The sequence below is a fragment of the Drosophila pseudoobscura genome, chromosome 3 (assembly GCF_009870125.1).
Source record: "Drosophila pseudoobscura strain MV-25-SWS-2005 chromosome 3, UCI_Dpse_MV25, whole genome shotgun sequence".
In the NCBI taxonomy this organism is placed as follows: Eukaryota; Metazoa; Arthropoda; class Insecta; order Diptera; family Drosophilidae; genus Drosophila; species Drosophila pseudoobscura.
In genome coordinates, this window is record NC_046680.1 from 21088139 (window position 1) to 21106960 (window position 18822).

An 18822-nucleotide genomic window follows, 5' to 3' on the forward strand; every position below is an offset into this window, starting at 1 on the left:
GATTATTTAAAATACAATAAGTTTGGATGTTTGAGTGATGCAGAATCGCTACTGTGATATTTATATATCAATGTCAATTACTTCTCGATTGTGACACCTTCTATCCTCGAGCACAAAACAAGGTGTGCAAATCCAGGAAAAGTCGATGGTTTGGTGGGTTTTCCTGGTCAATTGTTGGGAAATGCAGTTCCAATCATCACCATATGTTATTTAAGTACAGAATTTAAAAGTATTGAAAGAGACTCATTGTTGGCAACCGGTAATGGAGGTCCTTACCCGATTCAAGTTCGGTTATCGATATCACCCAGGGCTGATAGCATGTTAGATTATTTGAACCGATGTTTGTGTGAGTGTGACCATAAACTATCGGACCTTCCCAACACATGTATCAGCCTATCATTGCGTAAAGCTATCCAAAAATTTTGAAATACAAATTAACACAGAAAACGCCGGTGAGGTGCGTGCGCTGCCATTCTGTCTGACTACCAAGCACCGCTTAACCTAACAGGGGCAGTATTTACCGGCCTGCGCCATGGCTTCGGAGAATGAATCTGACGTCGAGCTGGAGGAGAACTACTACACATTTCTGAATTTGCCCCGAGATGTAAGTGCATCGTCACTCGCACGTCACAGTCTTATCAATTTGTTTTTAGGCCACCACAGAGCAGATTAATACAGCTTACAGGAAGCAGAGCCGCATTTACCACCCGGACAAGCACCACAATGAGGACAGCAAGAAGCAGGCGGAGATTATGTTCAACCGCACCAAGCGCGCGTACGAGGTGCTGTCTGATCCCCACCAGAGGGCCATATACGACTCGGTGGGCGTACAGGGCCTGAGAACCGAGGGCTGGGAGATTGTCCACCGGACCAAGACGCCGACAGAGATCAGGGAAGAGTACGAACGCCTTGCGCAAGCTGCTGATGAACGTCGCCTGCAACAGCGAACTAATCCGCGGGGGAACATCACCATTAACGTGAACGCAACGGAAATATTCGCGCCCTACGATGAAACGGAAATGCCCCGCGTTGAGATAGGGTCAATGAGCATTGCACAGTCCATCGAGGCCCCTTTGACGCGCAAGGACATGATCATTATGAGCGGCAACCTGTACTCCTCCAACGGGAATGGCAGTGGCGGGTTTGTGGTAGCTGGACGTCGACTCCTGAATAAGGGCTGGCTGGAGGTCTGTGCTGGAGCGGGAAACGGCTTCCTAGTGGGTCTCAAGGGTAAGTAATCAGTTTACCAAAGCCCAGCCCAGCCTGCAATATATCTAAAGTATGTGCTGTCAGGTGGACGCACGCTTTCCCCTAAGGTGACGCTCAACGGCGGGACCAACATGAGTTTCCGGGAACACGGCGTGATACCCGCCCTGTTCTCCACGCTCGCTGTGCAGCTGGACAAGCACACGGTGGGCAGCCTGACGTTGAACGCGGGCCCCCAGTCGTCCATGTCAACACAAATCGACCACAGCAAGGACGAGTACGCGCTGAGCTCATCCTTTGTAATTGGTTCGCCGCACATCTACTTTGGTCTCTCCTACACGCGCAAGATGATAGAAAATGAGATGAAGCTGAAGCTGGCCGTGAAGTAAGTAGCTCTCACATCCGCAGATCTGGTTGATTTACACGAAATCCTTATTGCAGGGTCGGAACATTTGGCTTCATGGGCGAATATGGACTGGAGAAGAAAATTTCCAAGTACAGTTCTGTGACAGCAGCTGTCTCGATTGGTGTGCCTTCTGGAGTTATCCTTAAATTTAAGTGAGTACAATATAGTGTCCTGCATTTTGGACTATAATACATTGATGGCTTCGCTTGATTTTTGCTTTTAGGATACTACGATCGAATCAGTCTTATGTGTTTCCTATCCACCTGAGCGATGAGATAGTGCCCGCCGCTGTGTTTTATGCCTCTGTGACCCCCGTAATTGCGTGGTTCTTGATTAAGAAGACCATTATGGACCCAATGGATGCCGAGCGCAAGAGCGTCGAAGTGGAGCGGACAAAACGGCAGAACGAGCAGCGCCTGTTGGCCAAGCGGCAGGAGGCCAGCGCTGCCGTCCATCTTATGCAGAGTACCTACCATCGCATCATGACCGAGGAGCTGCAGAAAACGGGCCTGGTCGTCACAAGAGCCGTATATGGCTGCACAACGGAGAACAGCAGCACCCAGTTCAAGCCCGAGCTGTCGCTTGATGTCACTATACCAATTCAGTGTCTGGTCAGGGACAGTACCTTGCAGCTATACGATTCCTCAAAGGTTTGTTCAGAACCTGATGAAATATTGAATATAACTGATGTTATTCGTGTACTTACAGAGCGATCTTCCCGGCTTCTATGACCCCAGCATCGGGGACAATAAGATCCTACGCATAGAGTATACATACCAAAACCAGTTCAGGGTGGTCAACATAAAGGACAACGAGGCAATCCGACTGCCATTGCCATGATAGTGGTCTGGTCTGTGTGCTTCATACTGTATTTAGTATAAATCATCAGTTGTGTTTGTAACTTGTTTTTTAATCTTAATAGGAAAGACCCATTCCAAGAGATGGGGCAAAAAGAACGGTTAAGACAGCTTTATAATATTGCCCATTTACAATACCCATTTGCATTGTAAACTCACTGTTTTTAAGGATACTTTTGAGATCCGCGAAATAAACAACGAAATTTGTTCAAATTGGAATTCCATTCCTCCTAACGAACACTATCGATAGTTGATTGCCACAGCATCTTCGCGTGCACTCGATAGCGCGAACGCCGTCGATAGTCCGGCAACCCTTAACCTTTTAGCGAAAACATCAGCTGCTGGGGAAAATTTGTTTTGTTAACAATAAAAACGACCGTTTGCGCTGAAAATGCCACTGCGGAGAGGAAGCAAGTTGATCACGGAATGATGCAATGCATGGACCATGATCCTATTTACAAAGGCGAATCTCATCCGCTTCCTGGCCGGCGCAATATGCTTGTTGCTGGTGCTGAATTTTGTGGGCTTTCGCTCTGACGGAGCTAGCGGTACGTCCCTGAGCAAGCTAAGGTGAGTGTGAGCAAGCGGTGAGCGGAGTAAGCCAATTAGCACTTTCATTTGCTGGCTATATCAATTACAGCATACGGCGCGTGCACAAATATGCGCATAAACATAGGAACGCCAGCAGTGGGGGCATCCGGCTGCCTGCTGCGCCCCTGGCCCTATCGAAGGAGCGAGAGCTGCACAACGCTCAGAACTCCACCTCAACGACTGTGATTGCGATTGCAAACTTTACTTCCATTCCACAAGACTTATCGCCCTTTGCGAACTTCAACAGCACAAACATGAGCACACACAAGCCCCTGCCAATGAAACCAACCATGTCCGCCCTCCATGCCAATTGCACTGATCCTGATCCCCGAGATGGTATGATATATTCTCAGTCTGGTCTGTCTTGTGCAATGGCAGGTTAATGGTTAAAGAAATGCTTTTCTAGGTGGACCCGTCACGCCCAACACAACGCTGGAATCTCTAGATGTTATTGAGGCCGAGCTGGGCCCTTTGCTGCGCCCTGGCGGAGCTTTCCAGCCCGACAATTGCAACCCACAACACCATGTGGCCATTGTTGTGCCCTTCCGCGACCGCTACGCCCATCTCTCCGTCTTCCTCCGCAACATACACCCGTTCCTAATGAAGCAGCGCATCGCCTATCGCATATTCATTGTTGAGCAAACCAACGGGAAGCCCTTCAATCGCGCGGCTATGATGAATATCGGTTACTTGGAGGCCTTAAAGCTTTATCAGTGGGATTGTTTTATATTTCACGATGTCGATCTACTGCCTTTGGACGATCGTAATCTCTACAATTGTCCACGTCAGCCGCGGCACATGTCGGTTGCGATTGACACGCTGAATTTCAAGTAAGGAACCCATTGCTAATCTCCTGATCTTTCCTGCATAACTCGCTTTTGTGCCAGGTTGCCTTACCGAACAATATTTGGCGGAGTCTCTGCCATGACGCGTGAGCACTTCCAGGCCGTGAATGGCTTCTCCAACTCGTTCTTCGGCTGGGGCGGCGAGGACGATGATATGTCCAACAGATTGAAGCATGCGAATCTATTCATATCAAGGTACCCCGTGAACATTGCGCGCTACAAGATGCTGAAGCATCAAAAGGAGAAGGCCAATCCCAAGCGGTGAGTGAAGAAGTGTCCAAATTTAGAAAAATTATAATTCCTTGTAACCTCTGCAGCTATGAGAATATACAAAATGGCATGAACAAGATTGAAATGGATGGCATCAACTCAATCAAGTATGGCATCTACAGCATCAAGGAGTTCCCGACCTTCACGTGGTATTTAGCAGAGCTAAGGAACTCCGAGCGCAAGAGTTAGCCTAAATGGGGAGACCGAGACCCCAACTCAAAAAGACAGCGTAACCAACCTTACGTGACCTTTCAAAACGATCTATTATTGTGCATGTACAAAGGACAACATTACTTTCTCGAATAGTAGAATCTCTCTCTCTCTCTTTTACTAGAGAAGCCCCCAAAAAGGAAAGTTTATGCCGAAACGATGAAGACATTAGACATTAGCGCACATATTGTGTGTATGGTAGGTAGTACATAGTATCTCCACTCAATATACTCACAGAACTCTATGTAGTATACTTTTAATCCATAATTTAGCTCCAATTCGAAAATCCAACCACAGTCACAGAATGTAGCGATAATCGCCCCCTCCTCCCTTAAATACTCAAAGTGCTCAAGAATACTTATAGACTTTTTTGTTAATTTTTGTTTTGTTTTGTGTTTTTTGTTAAGTTTGTTTTTTCTATGGCTCTTCTATGGTATTTTATTCTATTCTCTTCAAAAGGCACCTACACCAATTCCTAAAAGGTGAAAATGTAGATATTACTTTTGTGATATGCAAATTGTTAATCGAGATCAGAAACGATTTATACCAAAATAAACTTATAAAAACTTTTACTATACCAAAAAAACAAATGCAAATGGTTTCGCTGCCCATTCCATTCCCCAACCCATCCATAAAACAGAGAGTTCATTGATTCGTTTGTTAGATATCGTTTTATTATTATGGTTACTACGTGTATTAGAGATAGTATTTATGGCTCTGTAACGACTGGGTTACCTTTTAAGTCGGAGTTACGTTTATTAGGTATACGATTAGTAGGTATTCAAGTGGCGCTTGGGGCACATTTTTTAGTTATCGTATGCGACATAAAAATTCAGTTAAAACAATTTCGACTTTGGGTTTTCCACTGGTAAATGCTTGAGCAATAGTTGAACAATTTCGAGCAATCTATAACAGATATAACAATATGACAATCCTCGGATGCCGTAATACAAATTAAAGTATATACATAGACAATAACATAATGTGGGTAGACGACAGACATACATATAAGATTTGGCCAACAACTGACGAGTACAACATGTAGAGCCAGAGCCACCAATGGATAAGCAAACCCAATAGAAGTTAGACAGCAGAGAGCATAAACAGTCACAAATTCGACGCGGGGCAGGATTTAGCGTTAGACTTATTAACGGCAATATTAAAAACCTATATACAAGTACGACTTCCAGTTGCTGGAGAGCCAGCCCCAGCTCCTCCTCTACATGATGGAGCAGGGCATCGCACAGCAGAGGGGCAGGCACAAAGGCACCACAGCGCCGCCGGACTTGGTTTTCGTCTTTGACTTGGACCCGGACTCATACTCGTACATTCCCGAGCCCTTGGCCCAGCGACCCTACAAAGAAGAGCACACATTTGTAAGCCTTTGGCTTCAGAAGAGCGACGGGACTCAAATACTTACACCAGATGCAGAACCGGCATGCATCTCCTCCCGCTTCATGACAATGGTATCGTGTCCGGGAGGATAGTAGACCTCCTTGCCGAGCTTGTTAACGGACGGCACATGCTGCTGGTTGGGCGAGGCCACGGATGTCTCGATTTCCCTCTTGCGCACGGGCGTCTCCAGGTCTCCGCGATCCACATGATCAGTCTGCAAAGGAGAGAGGAAAAGAGATAAACAATCAGGTAAGCAGAGGTCCGAGAAGATAGATATATTCCAGTCTACTTACAGTGCCAAACGACTGCATCAGATCGTCCACACGCTGGGGTGGATTGCCATTGCCCACCGGATACTCCACTCCGTCCACAGGGAAGGGCGAAGGAGAGCCATAGTCCGGACCACCACCAGGACCACGACGATTGTTCGTGTTCGTTGTGGAAGAGTACTTGTAGGTGTAGCTCGTGTTCGGCGGATATCCATTACCGGTCTGTGGCTGCGGATAGGCCGTGCTGGGCGGCAGCTGCTTCAACGGAGCAGACTGCGGCAGTCCCGGCTCATAAGGACCGCCATTTGGCGCACCGTGGATCGTGTTGACCGTATTGGAGGTCTCCGTTTCTTTGTAGTAGTAGCGGTTGACGCCACCTGGCCCAGACGTATGCAGCGGTGGGCTGTGTGGACCCTGAGCGTAGTTGGGGCTATGTGCCGGACTGTGGGGGGGATAGCGCTGCTGAGGCGGCAGCTCGTTGATCGTGTTCACGTTGTCCGTCTTGTGGATGTTGTATACCACAGTACGGCTATTGTTGCCCGGCAGTGTGCCTACCGGACCCGTTCCGAGCGGCAGCTGTCGCGGCTGGGGACTCACTCCGCGAGTGGTGGTCTCCTTGTGCTCGCGAATCTCGTACGACTGGTTGGTCAGTAGCGGCCGGTCGGGCTTGTTCAGCGTGGAGTAGCTCTCCGTGTTGTATACCACCGTCTGGGGCACCTGCGATGGCTGCGGATGTGGATGTGGATGAGGCTGCGGCAACAACTGGCTGAAGTTCTGGCTGGAGTTGTGGCTCTCGTGGAGCTTGTAACTGCTGCTCAGGGTGTTCGTGTTGCTGTTGTTGAGTGTGTGACTGCGGTTTATGGTGCTGGTTGCGCTACCCGGACCAGCTGGTATCTCATACGTGTACGTACGCACGGTGGTCGTCACCTTTGTGCCAGGGGCCGGCAAAATGCCATCGCTCAGGGCGATGTCCTGCAGCTCCTTGTCGATGGTAGTGCCACTAGTCAGGGTCTGTGTGATGCCGGAGCTCGGCAGCACCTCCACATTGTTGTTGATCGTCCGGTTGCTCTCGTAGATCTTCGACTTGCTCTCGTATTGACCGCCACTTATGGGTGAATGGGCTGGTAAAGGCGACAAAAAGTTATTGTAAGAATATACGCCTCACTTTATTCCCTATTTGCTTCGAAAGACTTACACAGCGTGTACGGCTTCTCCTTGGTCTGGTAATCGTCCCGCTTGAGGCTCGAGTACTTGGCCGTCGACTGCAGAGTGCTGTAGTCGGTGGGATTGAAGGTCTCCACATCATCGATGTAGGGCTGCTGGCCTGACCCGCCCTGACCCGAGTGTTTCGTGGTCTTCACCACACGCGTTGTCCTAGTGACCGTCCCGGCGGGATCAGTGCGTTCCCTGGAATGTAGAGACATGCTTTAGCAACGGTAGACATAGGATATCTCCAAGGGAAAACTCACAGCGTTCTATAGGAAGTGCCATTGGTGGGCAGTAGGTCGCGATCTCTGTTGGTGATCTGGCGTTCCTGCTTCAAGTCCTCCAGCAAAGCGTCCAACTGATCTATATTCTGATCGGGGGACTTGCCCTGATAGGACATATTATTGTCGCCAGAGCTTGAGTATTGATATGAGGACTTTTTGTACGCATAATTCTTGTCGTTCTGTGGAGGAAACGTAGATGAATAGGAATGCGAAAGTATGGATTGTATTTACCTTTCCGTTCCATTTTGCGGGCGTGTCCCTCAACGAGGATGAATAATTTTCCGAACTGCTCGAGTACTGCATTTCCAATTAGTGTTTTTGCTGAAACGAAAGCCAATTCAATCCATTCATAAATTATTCAAATTCTACGTGTGAGTAACCGAGAGAAAGAGGCGCCGTGGGTGTCTGACAGACACGTAGTACACGTAAGCACGGGTCTCGGTTCCCGCATGGCAGGCAGGTTGATTCAAGGCAGTTCTCGTGAATTTCAAACATTTCTGAATCTGTTTACTCGGGCAACCGCCTACGCCTACCCGCCTACACCCATAGCATGCCCGCACCGAAATGGCGGCACTCGGCATTCCTCCAAAGTGAGAACTTTTCGCGCATTAATGGAGGCTTAAGTCATATCATCTGAAGTGGGCATCACTTGAGAACACACAAAGCATGTGGGGTAGATCAAAGAATCACAGCAGTTAAGTGGCAGATAATACGAATCTGAAATCCCATTATAAATGCCACAAAATGTACCATTTTTGCAATATTCTTAGGCTTCAGAGAGAACAAGGGAACTTTTCCCAATGCTCTCTCTAAAACAGTGATCGGCACGCACATATTCACATGTCTTGGAGTCGTTTGTGTGCGTAGACAGCAGGCAAAACGGAATATTGTATTGGGGCCAACAACTGTTATACACGTGTACGTGAGGGGCAGCGCAGCAGCAGCGCACTTTCCTATGCACATAAGATAGGGCCTTGCCGATCGCTGATCTAAAAGAGCCCAATTTAAAAGTGTATTCGTGCTTAAAATAGGTTGCATTTCAGCCAAACTATGACTTATGACAGTAGCTACCTGCTACAAAAAGGTAATACCATTGGCCAGGGTATCAACAAAACGGCATTGGATTCGATTCCCGAAATGCCACACAAAAGCACACGCATACATTCACACATTCAAAGGCCAAAAAGTCACAAAAATTCAATGTCAAACTGGTTTTCACTTTCAGCGTGTCCTTTACACTCCTTTTACGTATGACTGGGACAGAAAACGAGGCATACATATGCACATAAAGTATGTATAACCTTATACATGTACACATGTACATACATAAATATATCCTAAAGATTCGTTTTGCGTTTTAGCGATAACCCTGAGAAGAGAGATTCACTTAATGAGAGATACAGATACAGTGGGAGAGCGAATGAGCGTGATGCAAAAAAATTCGTCAATCACACACAAGAATGATGACCGGCGATGATGTCATATACATATGTATGTACTAGTCCCAGAGGCTGCACTGCACCACTCGACAGACAGCCCTGACAACCACTGCACTGGGGACGGGAACCTGCCTTCTGCCTGTCACATAAGCAATCCAATCAAAACAAAGCTAAATAAATCACGTTATCACGGGGATCCAGCACTGAGGAAACGCTCGCCATATGGTCAAGAGTAGAGAGCTAATAGAGACACAAAAAAATCACTCGCATAAGCAAAATATCATGCATAAAATATCATACAATAATATGAATAAAAGGCCAAATTTAATTGATGCCGCCGTCACCGCCTCCGCCCCACCTACCAGTGATCATAGCACGTTTTTAGCAGAGCTCTGGGTCTCAGTTTGGTGTGTGTTATGGCGACAACAGCTAAAACCGTACGGAGCACGGAGAACTGCGAGGAGAGGAGAAGAGAGGAGAGTAGAGTAGAGTGGAGGTTTTTGCATACAGACGCACACATGGGTCAAAAATGATCTCATGTATTCGAAACGAGAAGCTCTGTGGAAACATGTTGCTGCCTGTCTCTCTGGGCATGGGCATGGGGGAGTAGGCGGGGCGCTACGAGATCGGGATCGAGATCGCGAAACGCCATAGAGCTTCTGTCCAATCGCCAATAGATGGGGTGGAGGGGGAATACGTAAGGGGGGCGATTTACGGCGCAAACATAAAATAAACAAATCGCAAGCGAGTGAACAACAAGTTTGAGATCGGGGGAATAAAAAGCGAAGGTGTTGTTCTTGTCGTTCCGAAATTACCGAAAATCAAATTGAAACGTAGGCGAGAAGTGTATACATAATACATACATACATACATTTGTATGTACTATTTTCTATATGGAGCATGTTCTGTCCGTGACTGATCATCATGCTGGTGACGCTTCTCCCCGACACCCACGCATCTTACAGTTCAAAAAGATCAGGCGCCGTTTGAACTTGGCTAATATAGATGTTTTGTTTCTATAGACCATTCGAAGGAAATTCAGAGGCAGCATCACCGCCAAAAGTACAATGCCAGGCAACGTATTCGTCGTCGTCGCCTTTCGGACTTTTGCTGAGCAATTTTTGTACGGCTTCGAGTATATGAAAACAAATAATTCTATAAATAGTTCACTGCCACTGTGCTTTTTGGCTTTTCGCCTTTCAATTTGAATACTGCGCCGTCCGTGCTTGAACATTGTACGGGTCTGGTGTTCTGTTCTTGTCTTTTCAGAGTCTGTTTCGAGTACAAGAGTGCCCACCGTACATGAATCATCTGGCGTGTGTAGTGTATCTCTAGATTCTAGAGATACATAGCTGGCCGCCGTCTGGCTGGCAGAATGTGAGGATGCGGATATACAATAGAGTGCGTTTTTTCTTTCAACGAACGCAATTGAAATTTCACTTTGCTGCCAAACACGAGAGTCGGTCGCCCGTTCGAGTACTTCCTCATACAAAACACCATACAACAATAGATACAAACATCCATCCATCCATCTATGTATGTTTGTGTCTGTGCGCATAGCGGATAAAAAGTAACGACGACACGTAGGGAAAACTCGTTTGCACCGAGAGTATGTGCGTGTTGGTTTGTTCTCCTCCTCCACCCCACTGTCACCAGTGTGTGGCTGGGCTGTCTCTTTTGAAGCTCGTCTGCCAGTTCAATAGACCACAATATGAAGCCCACTCAACGTACACATCCACACTTCCATCGAAAAAATAGCACACACAAACACAAAACACAAGCAGTGAATACATTCACTCGCACTCACTGTGCAATTTTCCAAAACTCCAAAAAACGATACGATTGATGTTGTGTACAGTTCGGCGGAAAAAAGAAAACTGCTGCGATGCGCGGCGCGTTTGTCTTGGGAAATTCGCCTTCGCGTAAGAGAGAGAAACACTGAATGTGGATCTGCTTCGATCGTTCCAAGCACAAAACAACTTAACGGCAACGGAATTGCTTCTGCGCGCGTCTCTTGGCTCTCAATTGACTTGGCGGCCGCCGGAGCTTTGTTGTCTCGATAACGTGAATGGTCGATATCGATATCGGACTCCTTGGTATTGGATTGTGTCCAAAACAAGCTTTCGATTTGGCACTTGCCACCAACGATCCCCATACGATTCGATTGAAGCAGAGAAACGGAGACGAACCTGTTGCTGGTTGGTTGGCTGGGGCTCCAAGAGCATCGCATCCATTGCTCTTGCCTCTCAGTTCCAAAGCTCGCCGAAAAAGCTTTCAGCTCGGACGGCGACGGCGTCTAATGCTAATCGTATAAAAGATAGAAAATAATACTTGTTTTGTGCCACGAAACATGTATACTCTTTTGTGGCATGCTCGCTCTTGGCATGACATTTGACCTTCTAAGCTAACGCAAACACAAATTACTCTTATCTGCTGCACTCAGAAAACGTACATATGCATGTTCGCGCCAAAATTCTAGCGAGACCGCCCAAATGCGCGTGGCGACGGCGTCGGCGTCGGCTTTTATATCCCTATCTTACATTTATAGCGAATAAACCAGGTTTTTCTTTGCTGCATTTACTCGATACGATTATCAAGTATTTTATTTTATACAGTCGTATTTCGGTATGCGAAGTCCATTAAATCTGTAAGCTTTTCCATAAAAACAAAGACCCTTACAACTGAGGGGCAGCTACGTTAAGATACCATACATATACAAGTAAAAAGTAAACATCTAATCCTTGGCAGGCACCTCGATGACGCGGGGCTTGTCGATGATGCGGGCAGTCTTGTTGCCCTTCTCGACAATGCCAATGATCCAGGCCTGGTAGCCTTCCTGCTTCTCAATGTCCTTGCAGTAGGCGGCGGCCTGTTCGCGCGGCAAGCAGATTAGCAGACCTCCGGAAGTCTCGGCAGAATGGCCCTGCAGCAGCTGGAACATATTGCCACAGGCCTTGGCAACGGCCGCCATTTTTGCGATCACTGGAAGATTATGAATAACGAAGGAGACGTCCTTCTTTTGGTGAGCCGCCAAAGTCTGAGCATGGCCCAGCAGACCGAAGCCTGTTATGTCGGTGGCCCCGTGGGCGTTGTACTTGTGCATGAGCCGAGCTGCCACACGGTTTAGGCGCGACATCGAGTTCATGGCCCTGTGGTAGGCCTTGCGCACATCTTCCTCGGATACGACCAGCTTGATGCGGTTCCAGCGCTCCGCCTGGTCTATCCACTGGTGAGCATTGACGGCCACCTGGGTGCCCAGGGGCTTGGTCAACACCAGAACATCTCCAACGACAGCGTTGTCCGGTACAATATACTCGTTCGGCTGGCAGATGGTCGAGGCCACGCCGCCAATAGTGCACCAGGGATTGACCACGCTCTGGCCCCCAGTAACCGTGGTGCCGGCCTCCAATGCGGAATCCTTGAAGCCACGCATTATCAGAGGGATGACCACATCGCGCTCCTTCTCCGTCATCTTTGTGCTCACGGCCAGCAGCATCAGCATGTTGTCGCAATCGGTTACGCCCATGGCGTACAGATCACTGAGCACGTTGGCACAGGCTATTTTGCCCATCATATATGGATCGTCGACAATCGGATAGAAGAAGTCGGTGGTCTGCACCAGGCAAAGTCCGCCATGGCGAAGAGGAATGACAGAGCAATCCAGGCCAATGCCGATTCGTGGAATCGCCACGTTTAGGAACTGCGGCTCCTGGTCCTGTGCTGAGTAGTCCTGCTGCAGAGCCGACACCAGTTTCGAGAGTACATCCTGGGGCACCTTGCAGCCACGTCCCTTCAGATCAGCGAAACGTGTCAGACGGAAAGAGGCATCCAAGTCGTGAGCGGTCGGATCAAAGGGGCGGCGCAGTTCTGCGTCGCCACCACCGTGCAGCTCCAGATGGGCAGCATTGAGGACGTCTGCGGCGTAGCTCATTGTGTGCTATAACTAGAGAAGAAGCGTTTCTTTGTATAGTGTAACAGCTATGAATATTTACGCACTTCTTGCCGCGCAACAAAAACAAAATCAACCAAGCCGCAAGTAACTCGCGTTCTCCCGCAACACCAATACAGGCGCACATAGACGTGTATGTACACACAATTTTTGTTGCGTGTGAGTAACAAGCGCTGTGATTGGCTGTTTTCACGATGGCGGCTAAAACGGGCGAAGTCAGTATTTCTCCCTGTCGGCGAGGCGTGCAACGTGAATAATGCCCACTTATGTGAGTCGAAAAATGCCAAAATAGTGTTGCCTTTCACTAGTTGGTGCATTTGAACTAATTAAACATTGGTTGGGAACACTTTTACTTACAGTGGTCTTATTAAATTTACAGGGAAAACTCTTGATATTGACTGCGAAAACTGTATTTATTTTGCGCCGTTTTGTCTTCTCCCACAGAGCGATTTGTCACAACAGAGTTGCTTCCAGAAATATACGAAAATATATGGTCTCATTTTAAAAATATACCGTACATATACTGACAAATTGACGAAGTTCTACTGTACATATTCCTCGTTTTTGATATTCCGTCGAATATTACTAGCTGGATAGAACCCTCAGCCATGCCCACATATTTTTTTCCGTTTAATGAAGCAATTTTCTTATTTACTGATTTATTTTAAATACTTGCTTTTAGTGGATTCAGCCCAATAAGAGGTTTTTGCGAAAAATGTCAAACAAATGATATACGGTCGCATTTTCAAAATATATCGACGAATTTTTCATATTCCTCGTTTTTGATATTCCGTCGAATATTACTAGCTATTTAGATCTCTCAGCTCTGCCCACATAATTTTATCCCATGGACGAATAAGTTTTCTAAGAGATTGACTACTTTTAAGTCCTTCCATTTCGTGTAAGCAACAGAAAACAGTGGCAACTTAAGTGAGTACGGAATGTTGAGCTGAAAAGGGACATTGTGGAAGGAAAAATCCCTCCACGAAGAGAGGATATCCCATCACAAAACAGAGAGCAAATTACAAAAAAAAGAGAGAAAGTCCCGCCAAACTTGAGCGCCTGAGTCGAATTGTTTGAAAGTGAATGAGTGACTAGGATCTTAATCCAATCCATTGGAATAAGTGGCGCACGGAATTACGTTTTGTGGGAGAGAGAAAATTCAAGAAACCTGCGTATTGAAGTTTCCATACCATTTGTTCTCAAATTTACCTATAAAAATGAAGTTTAATAAATGAAATCGATAAAATATACCATTATACCAATATACCATAAATATACCGTCGGCCATATTATCATTGCTAGAAGCGTGGCGCTGCCAGATCGCTGAAAGTCGATCGATATAAATGCGCGCTTTTGCAAAAAATATAATAAATATATATAAATTGAATTGTAATAAAATTACCATTCTGGGCCTCGCACCATGACTCACTGGCCTGCCTTGAAGGCGTCGCTCCGCTTAGGCGGAGGCAAAACACCCTCTTCACAGCCACTGCACGGCATTCGTCCAACGACTAACAACAAAACCTGTTGCTCCATAAGAGCAAAAGGTAAAAGTGAGTCGAAACAATGAAATAATTTACCTTTGTTCGCCGTTGTGTAATCTAAGAAATTCTTCTTCGCTTAAAAACTATTGGCGCCTTTGGGAAATATCGGAAAGAAGAATCTAAGCTTTGAAAGAAGGACAAACAAAAGACTTGAGCAACAAACTTTCTTTTGCCTTGGCCATGGGCTAAGTGAAACGCTGACGACACCACACCACACCTCATCATGGTTACGCTACGCCTGCGCAGTCTTATACTGCTGCAGCTGTTGGCCGTGGCCAGCGCTGAGTATGTGTACGGCGAGCCCAAGTTCAAGTGTCCCAAGAAGTAGGTGTCTTTCAACTCTTAATAATAAATTTAAAATAATTTCGCGAATATTTGAACCAGATCCAAGGTGCTTTATCCGTGCAGTTGCATTAAGGGCAGCGATGAGGGAATCTTTGTGCGCTGCGAGAAAGTCAACCTGGCTACGCTCTCCGTGGCTCTGCAGAACTTGGCCTCCTTCGGTTTTCCCGTCGAGGAGTTGACCATCTACAGGGGTAACTTTGGTGCGTACTACTCTTTTACTTTTGATTCGAATACTTAATAGCTTGTTTCTGCCAGTTCGTTTGTACGGTCCTATGTTTGCCAATATCAAAGCCCGCATCCTGATCATTGAGGAGACTCCTCTGGCGACCATCGAAGATTACGTGTTCTATGGCGTGAACAACACAATGGAGGAGCTCCACTTGTTGGGCACTAATTTGAGCCATGTTGGACCCCTGGGATTTGGCGTAAATATAAATAGGAGTCGAAAATCCCTTGAAATATGGTCGATCAATAATTGTGATTTCAGATACTGGGAAAGACCACTAAACTTGTGATTAAAGGACATGCCTTTGAGCAGCTTCCTAAAGATCTCTTCGCTGGCCAAGAGATCACCAATAGACTGGAGACGTTGCGCCTGACCAATGGACTGCTGAGCGATCTACCCATTGAGACATTTCAGCCTCTCCGCAAGCTGAAAAATCTCGACCTGCATGGGAATCAGTTGGAGAACCTAAAACGGAATCAGTTTAAGAATCTAAGGGAATTGGAGCTCTTGGATATAAGTCACAACGGGATCAAGAAACTGGAGGCGCAACACATTTCCGATCTCACAAAACTGGGCTGGTGTAATGTCTCGCACAATGCCCTAAACGAGCTGAGCCGCGGAACGTTTGCCAGGAACTCCGTGCTAAAAGTGCTCAATCTTGCCCACAATCGCATATCGCGTCTGGATGCGAACAGCTTCCGGGGCATGCGCTTTCTGCGCCGCCTATTTCTCAGCGACAATATGCTCACGGAGATTGGTCGCGGTACATTCGGGTCGGTGGCCCGCATTGGAACAATTGACTTGGCCCGCAATCTGCTGAAGAAGGTTGAGTATCAAATGTTTACCCAAATGAACTATGTGGAGGTACGTACCCAACCAAAATGTCAACCGAAGAATGAGTAAACTGTATGGACTTGTATATTTTCAGCTCTTGGATCTGGCGGAGAACAACATCACGAAGATCGAGAAGAACTCGTTTAAGGACATCTACCAGGCGGTGATAAATGTCTCGCATAATGCCTTGGAACTGATTGAAACGGCCGCCTTTGAGAACTGTATTAACATAACCACGCTCGACCTATCCCACAACCGCCTGACCAACTTCTCGCGCCGCAGTTTCGACGAGAATACTTTTGCCACGACCTTCCAGCTGAGCTTTAATGGTCTGACCAGCCTGGCACATGTAATACCCATTTTGAATAGACCCAGACTTGGTAACTAATCTTGTTTGTCTTTCAGATACCGATACAGAACATGACGGGCTTGAAAGTGCTGAATGCCTCGCACAACAACATCTGGGAGATCCCCAAGAACTCTTTTCCCAAGCTGTACGAGCTTCACACAATCGATGTGTCGCACAACAATATCTCCATCATATTCAACGGGGTGTTTCAGACTCTCTTCTCGCTCCGGACCGTGGATCTGAGCTATAACAGAATGCGGGAAATCAAATCCTCCACCTTTGGTACCCTTCCCACACTGCTGCTGTTGGATCTCAGTCACAACGAGCTGGTGTCCGTGGTGCGTGGTTCAATGGCCAAGATGACCAGCATGCGGCAGCTCTACTTGAACAACAATCGTCTGGAGAAGCTCTTCCAGCTGCCCATTTCACTGAACGAGCTCTATCTGAGTCACAACAACATTACGTCAATCCCAGCGGGCACATGGCCGGTCATGAACTCATTGATCTACCTGGACCTGAGCCACAATCAGCTGGGTGACAGCCTGGACTCGCAGAGTTTTACAGGGCTGCTGGTGGTGCAGCGGCTGAAGCTGCAGAGCAATGGCATAAGCCGGCCACCTCTGGAGGCAGTGGCGGGCATGTCAACGCTCCAGTATCTGTACTTAGAGGTTAGTTAATTGTAGGGAAATAATGGTCATTTGGAGTATATTTCGAACTGCTTTCAGAACAACAATATATCCTCCTTGGAGCGCAGTGCCTTCGGCAAGCTGCCGGTTCTATTTGAACTCAATTTGCATGGCAATCAGGTCATGGACATTAGGTGGGTGCCTCATTATACTTCCTCTACGGTGTACGAACGATTTTATCTCCGATTTTGCCCACAGCAAACGCGCCTTCGATGGCTTGCTGCAGTTGCTCAACCTGAATCTGTCTTCAAACGGACTCAAGCACCTGCAGAACGACATCTTCTTTGGACTGCCTTCCCTGCGCACTTTGGATCTGTCGCACAACTCCCTTACCAAGCTGGATAACAAGACGAACGGCGTCCTGGATGACCTGCTTAGCCTGGAGACTTTGGACTTGAGCCACAACCGCATCAGCTTCGTCACCAAGAAGACCTTCCCGTCGCACCAGTACATACCGTACAACCTGCAGTACCTAGACCTGAGCTACAACCAGATGCCCGTCCTTACCTACGATATAACCTTCGGCACCAAGAAGCTGCTGCACCTGAATGTGTCCCACAACCAGATCAACGACCTGCGACGAGGCGTCCTCTCCAACTTTACCTCGTTGAAGCACCTAGACTTGTCGCACAACGAGCTCACGAACCTCCAGTCAGAGGAACACATCTTCGACCTGCCCAAGAACCTGAGCCGCCTCGACCTGTCGCACAACCAGATATACCACATGCCCTTTGCCAATCTGGTGAAGGTCCAGTCGCTGACATTCGCCGACCTGTCCAACAACAGCCTCGAGGATGTGTCCGCCTCGCTGGTTGGCAGCATGCGCAACGGCAGTGAGATCCTGGTGGCCGGCAATCCACTCCACTGCGGCTGCAATGCACGTCCCTTGAAGCACTTTATGCTGCAACAGACGACACCCAGCGAGGACCTGCGGAGCATCCTCTGCACCACACCATCGCTGGCCAAGGACAAGTACCTCCTGGAGCTGGACGACGAGTTACTGCAGTGCGCCGACGACGAGAGGGAGATGTACACGGGCACCGACTACGAGCAGCTGACAGATGTCCGGTTCCGTGAAGTTCAGACGTAAGCACAAAACCTACTGTCCGACAACTTTTCAGTCACTGACACTCTGATTCCTCTTTCTCCACTCCATGCAGCAGCAAAGCCGGCAATCTAACGCTCAGCTGGTATGTGTCTGCCACAGCGGATGTGTCCGACTTCAACGTGTACATCCGGAGCGGCGGCAACGAAGTTCTCTTCCAGGCGGACTATGCCTACAACCAGCGAACGGCCCAGATACCCATCGCAGACCTCCAGTCGCACGGCGAGGACAAGCTGCTGTCTGCCGAGATCTGCATCGTGTCCCGCGATAGCGACGGCAACACCCGGAAGTGGTTCGCCGGTCAGTGCCAGCCACTGCCGTCGCTCAAGCTGCGCAGGACCTTCTTCTTTGGAAACTTCCAAGTGCGAGGAGGAGCAGCCGCCGCTAGCCACCACACCGGAGAGTGTCGCCTCGTGTTCATAGCTATCATGTTGTTTGTTGCCAAGCTGTGGTATTCGTGGTATTAAATGTCCGTCTGCGGCCACCGCTTATTGTAAGGACACGCTCTGTTCTTCTCTATCCTTACGGTCGAACATGTGCACGCTGCCACATTATAACAGCCGCGCGCACATGTACGGGTAGTTGTTTACTCGGACGCTGGACATAGGACGTCGCCTCGCGTGGCAGCGCAATTGAGAAATTGTTACTGCCCCACCCACACCCACAGCCTCAGCCGTAAGCCCAGCTGATGGCACAGCCGGACGGACTTTCATTCAGAGCGAGAAAACAAAGGCCGCCTCGGCTGTCCTTTCATTCTCTATTTCGGATTCGGCTGGTGCTTCGGGTTAGGTTTCTGCCCGGAG

General features: G+C 48.0%; 5 protein-coding genes and 1 long non-coding RNA gene across 11 annotated transcripts; 4 read left to right on the plus strand and 2 right to left on the minus strand.

Annotated features, from left to right (window-relative positions):
* Positions 1 to 355: 355 nt before the first annotated feature.
* Positions 356 to 2675, plus strand: LOC4805484 (dnaJ homolog subfamily C member 11). The gene is made up of 6 exons (XM_001361842.4): positions 356 to 604; positions 654 to 1230; positions 1294 to 1591; positions 1648 to 1764; positions 1836 to 2262; positions 2321 to 2675. Exons 1-6 carry the CDS (start codon positions 533 to 535, stop codon positions 2450 to 2452), a joined length of 1623 nt encoding a protein of 540 aa, XP_001361879.3. The 5' UTR covers positions 356 to 532; the 3' UTR covers positions 2453 to 2675.
* Positions 2676 to 2757: 82 nt separating this feature from the next.
* beta4GalNAcTA (beta1,4-N-acetylgalactosaminyltransferase A) lies at positions 2758 to 4975 on the plus strand. Its single transcript, XM_001361843.4, has 5 exons — positions 2758 to 3039; positions 3110 to 3396; positions 3467 to 3890; positions 3948 to 4166; positions 4223 to 4975. The coding sequence occupies exons 1-5, from the start codon at positions 2915 to 2917 to the stop codon at positions 4362 to 4364; spliced, it is 1197 nt and encodes a 398-aa protein (XP_001361880.2). The 5' UTR covers positions 2758 to 2914; the 3' UTR covers positions 4365 to 4975.
* A 62-nt stretch (positions 4976 to 5037) lies between these two features.
* Positions 5038 to 10999, minus strand: LOC6898980 (uncharacterized). The gene is made up of 7 exons (XM_002138904.4): positions 10786 to 10999; positions 7771 to 7860; positions 7519 to 7718; positions 7245 to 7456; positions 6074 to 7170; positions 5806 to 5994; positions 5038 to 5739 (listed from the first exon to the last, which is right to left on the minus strand). The coding sequence occupies exons 2-7, from the start codon at positions 7840 to 7842 to the stop codon at positions 5605 to 5607; spliced, it is 1905 nt and encodes a 634-aa protein (XP_002138940.3). The 5' UTR covers positions 7843 to 7860; positions 10786 to 10999; the 3' UTR covers positions 5038 to 5604.
* On the plus strand, positions 7860 to 9327 carry LOC26533874 (uncharacterized). Of its 4 annotated transcripts, none has more exons than XR_001452392.2 (3): positions 7860 to 8623; positions 8765 to 8829; positions 8901 to 9327. It is a non-coding gene; the product is annotated as an uncharacterized lncRNA (long non-coding RNA). The 4 variants fall into 4 exon arrangements; XR_004468679.1 differs by having other exon boundaries at positions 7860 to 8233; positions 8310 to 8829; XR_004468680.1 differs by having other exon boundaries at positions 7860 to 8829; positions 8883 to 9327.
* A 540-nt stretch (positions 11000 to 11539) lies between the features above and the next one.
* Sps1 (inactive selenide, water dikinase) lies at positions 11540 to 13425 on the minus strand. 2 transcript variants are annotated; one of them, XM_015185192.2, is made up of 2 exons: positions 13285 to 13425; positions 11540 to 12921 (listed from the first exon to the last, which is right to left on the minus strand). In XM_015185192.2, the coding sequence occupies exon 2, from the start codon at positions 12907 to 12909 to the stop codon at positions 11713 to 11715; it is 1197 nt and encodes a 398-aa protein (XP_015040678.1). In that variant the 5' UTR covers positions 12910 to 12921; positions 13285 to 13425; the 3' UTR covers positions 11540 to 11712. The 2 variants fall into 2 exon arrangements, with proteins under 2 accessions (XP_015040678.1, XP_001361882.1); XM_001361845.5 differs by lacking the exon at positions 13285 to 13425 and adding an exon at positions 12975 to 13160.
* An 811-nt stretch (positions 13426 to 14236) lies between these two features.
* conv (insulin like growth factor binding protein acid labile subunit convoluted) lies at positions 14237 to 18519 on the plus strand. Of its 2 annotated transcripts, none has more exons than XM_001361846.5 (9): positions 14237 to 14798; positions 14859 to 15019; positions 15075 to 15244; positions 15307 to 15909; positions 15974 to 16228; positions 16285 to 16896; positions 16954 to 17048; positions 17113 to 18000; positions 18075 to 18519. In XM_001361846.5, exons 1-9 carry the CDS (start codon positions 14698 to 14700, stop codon positions 18484 to 18486), a joined length of 3297 nt encoding a protein of 1098 aa, XP_001361883.4. In that variant the 5' UTR covers positions 14237 to 14697; the 3' UTR covers positions 18487 to 18519. The 2 variants fall into 2 exon arrangements, with proteins under 2 accessions (XP_001361883.4, XP_015040679.2); XM_015185193.2 differs by having other exon boundaries at positions 18078 to 18519.
* The last annotated feature ends 303 nt before the right edge of the window (positions 18520 to 18822 follow it).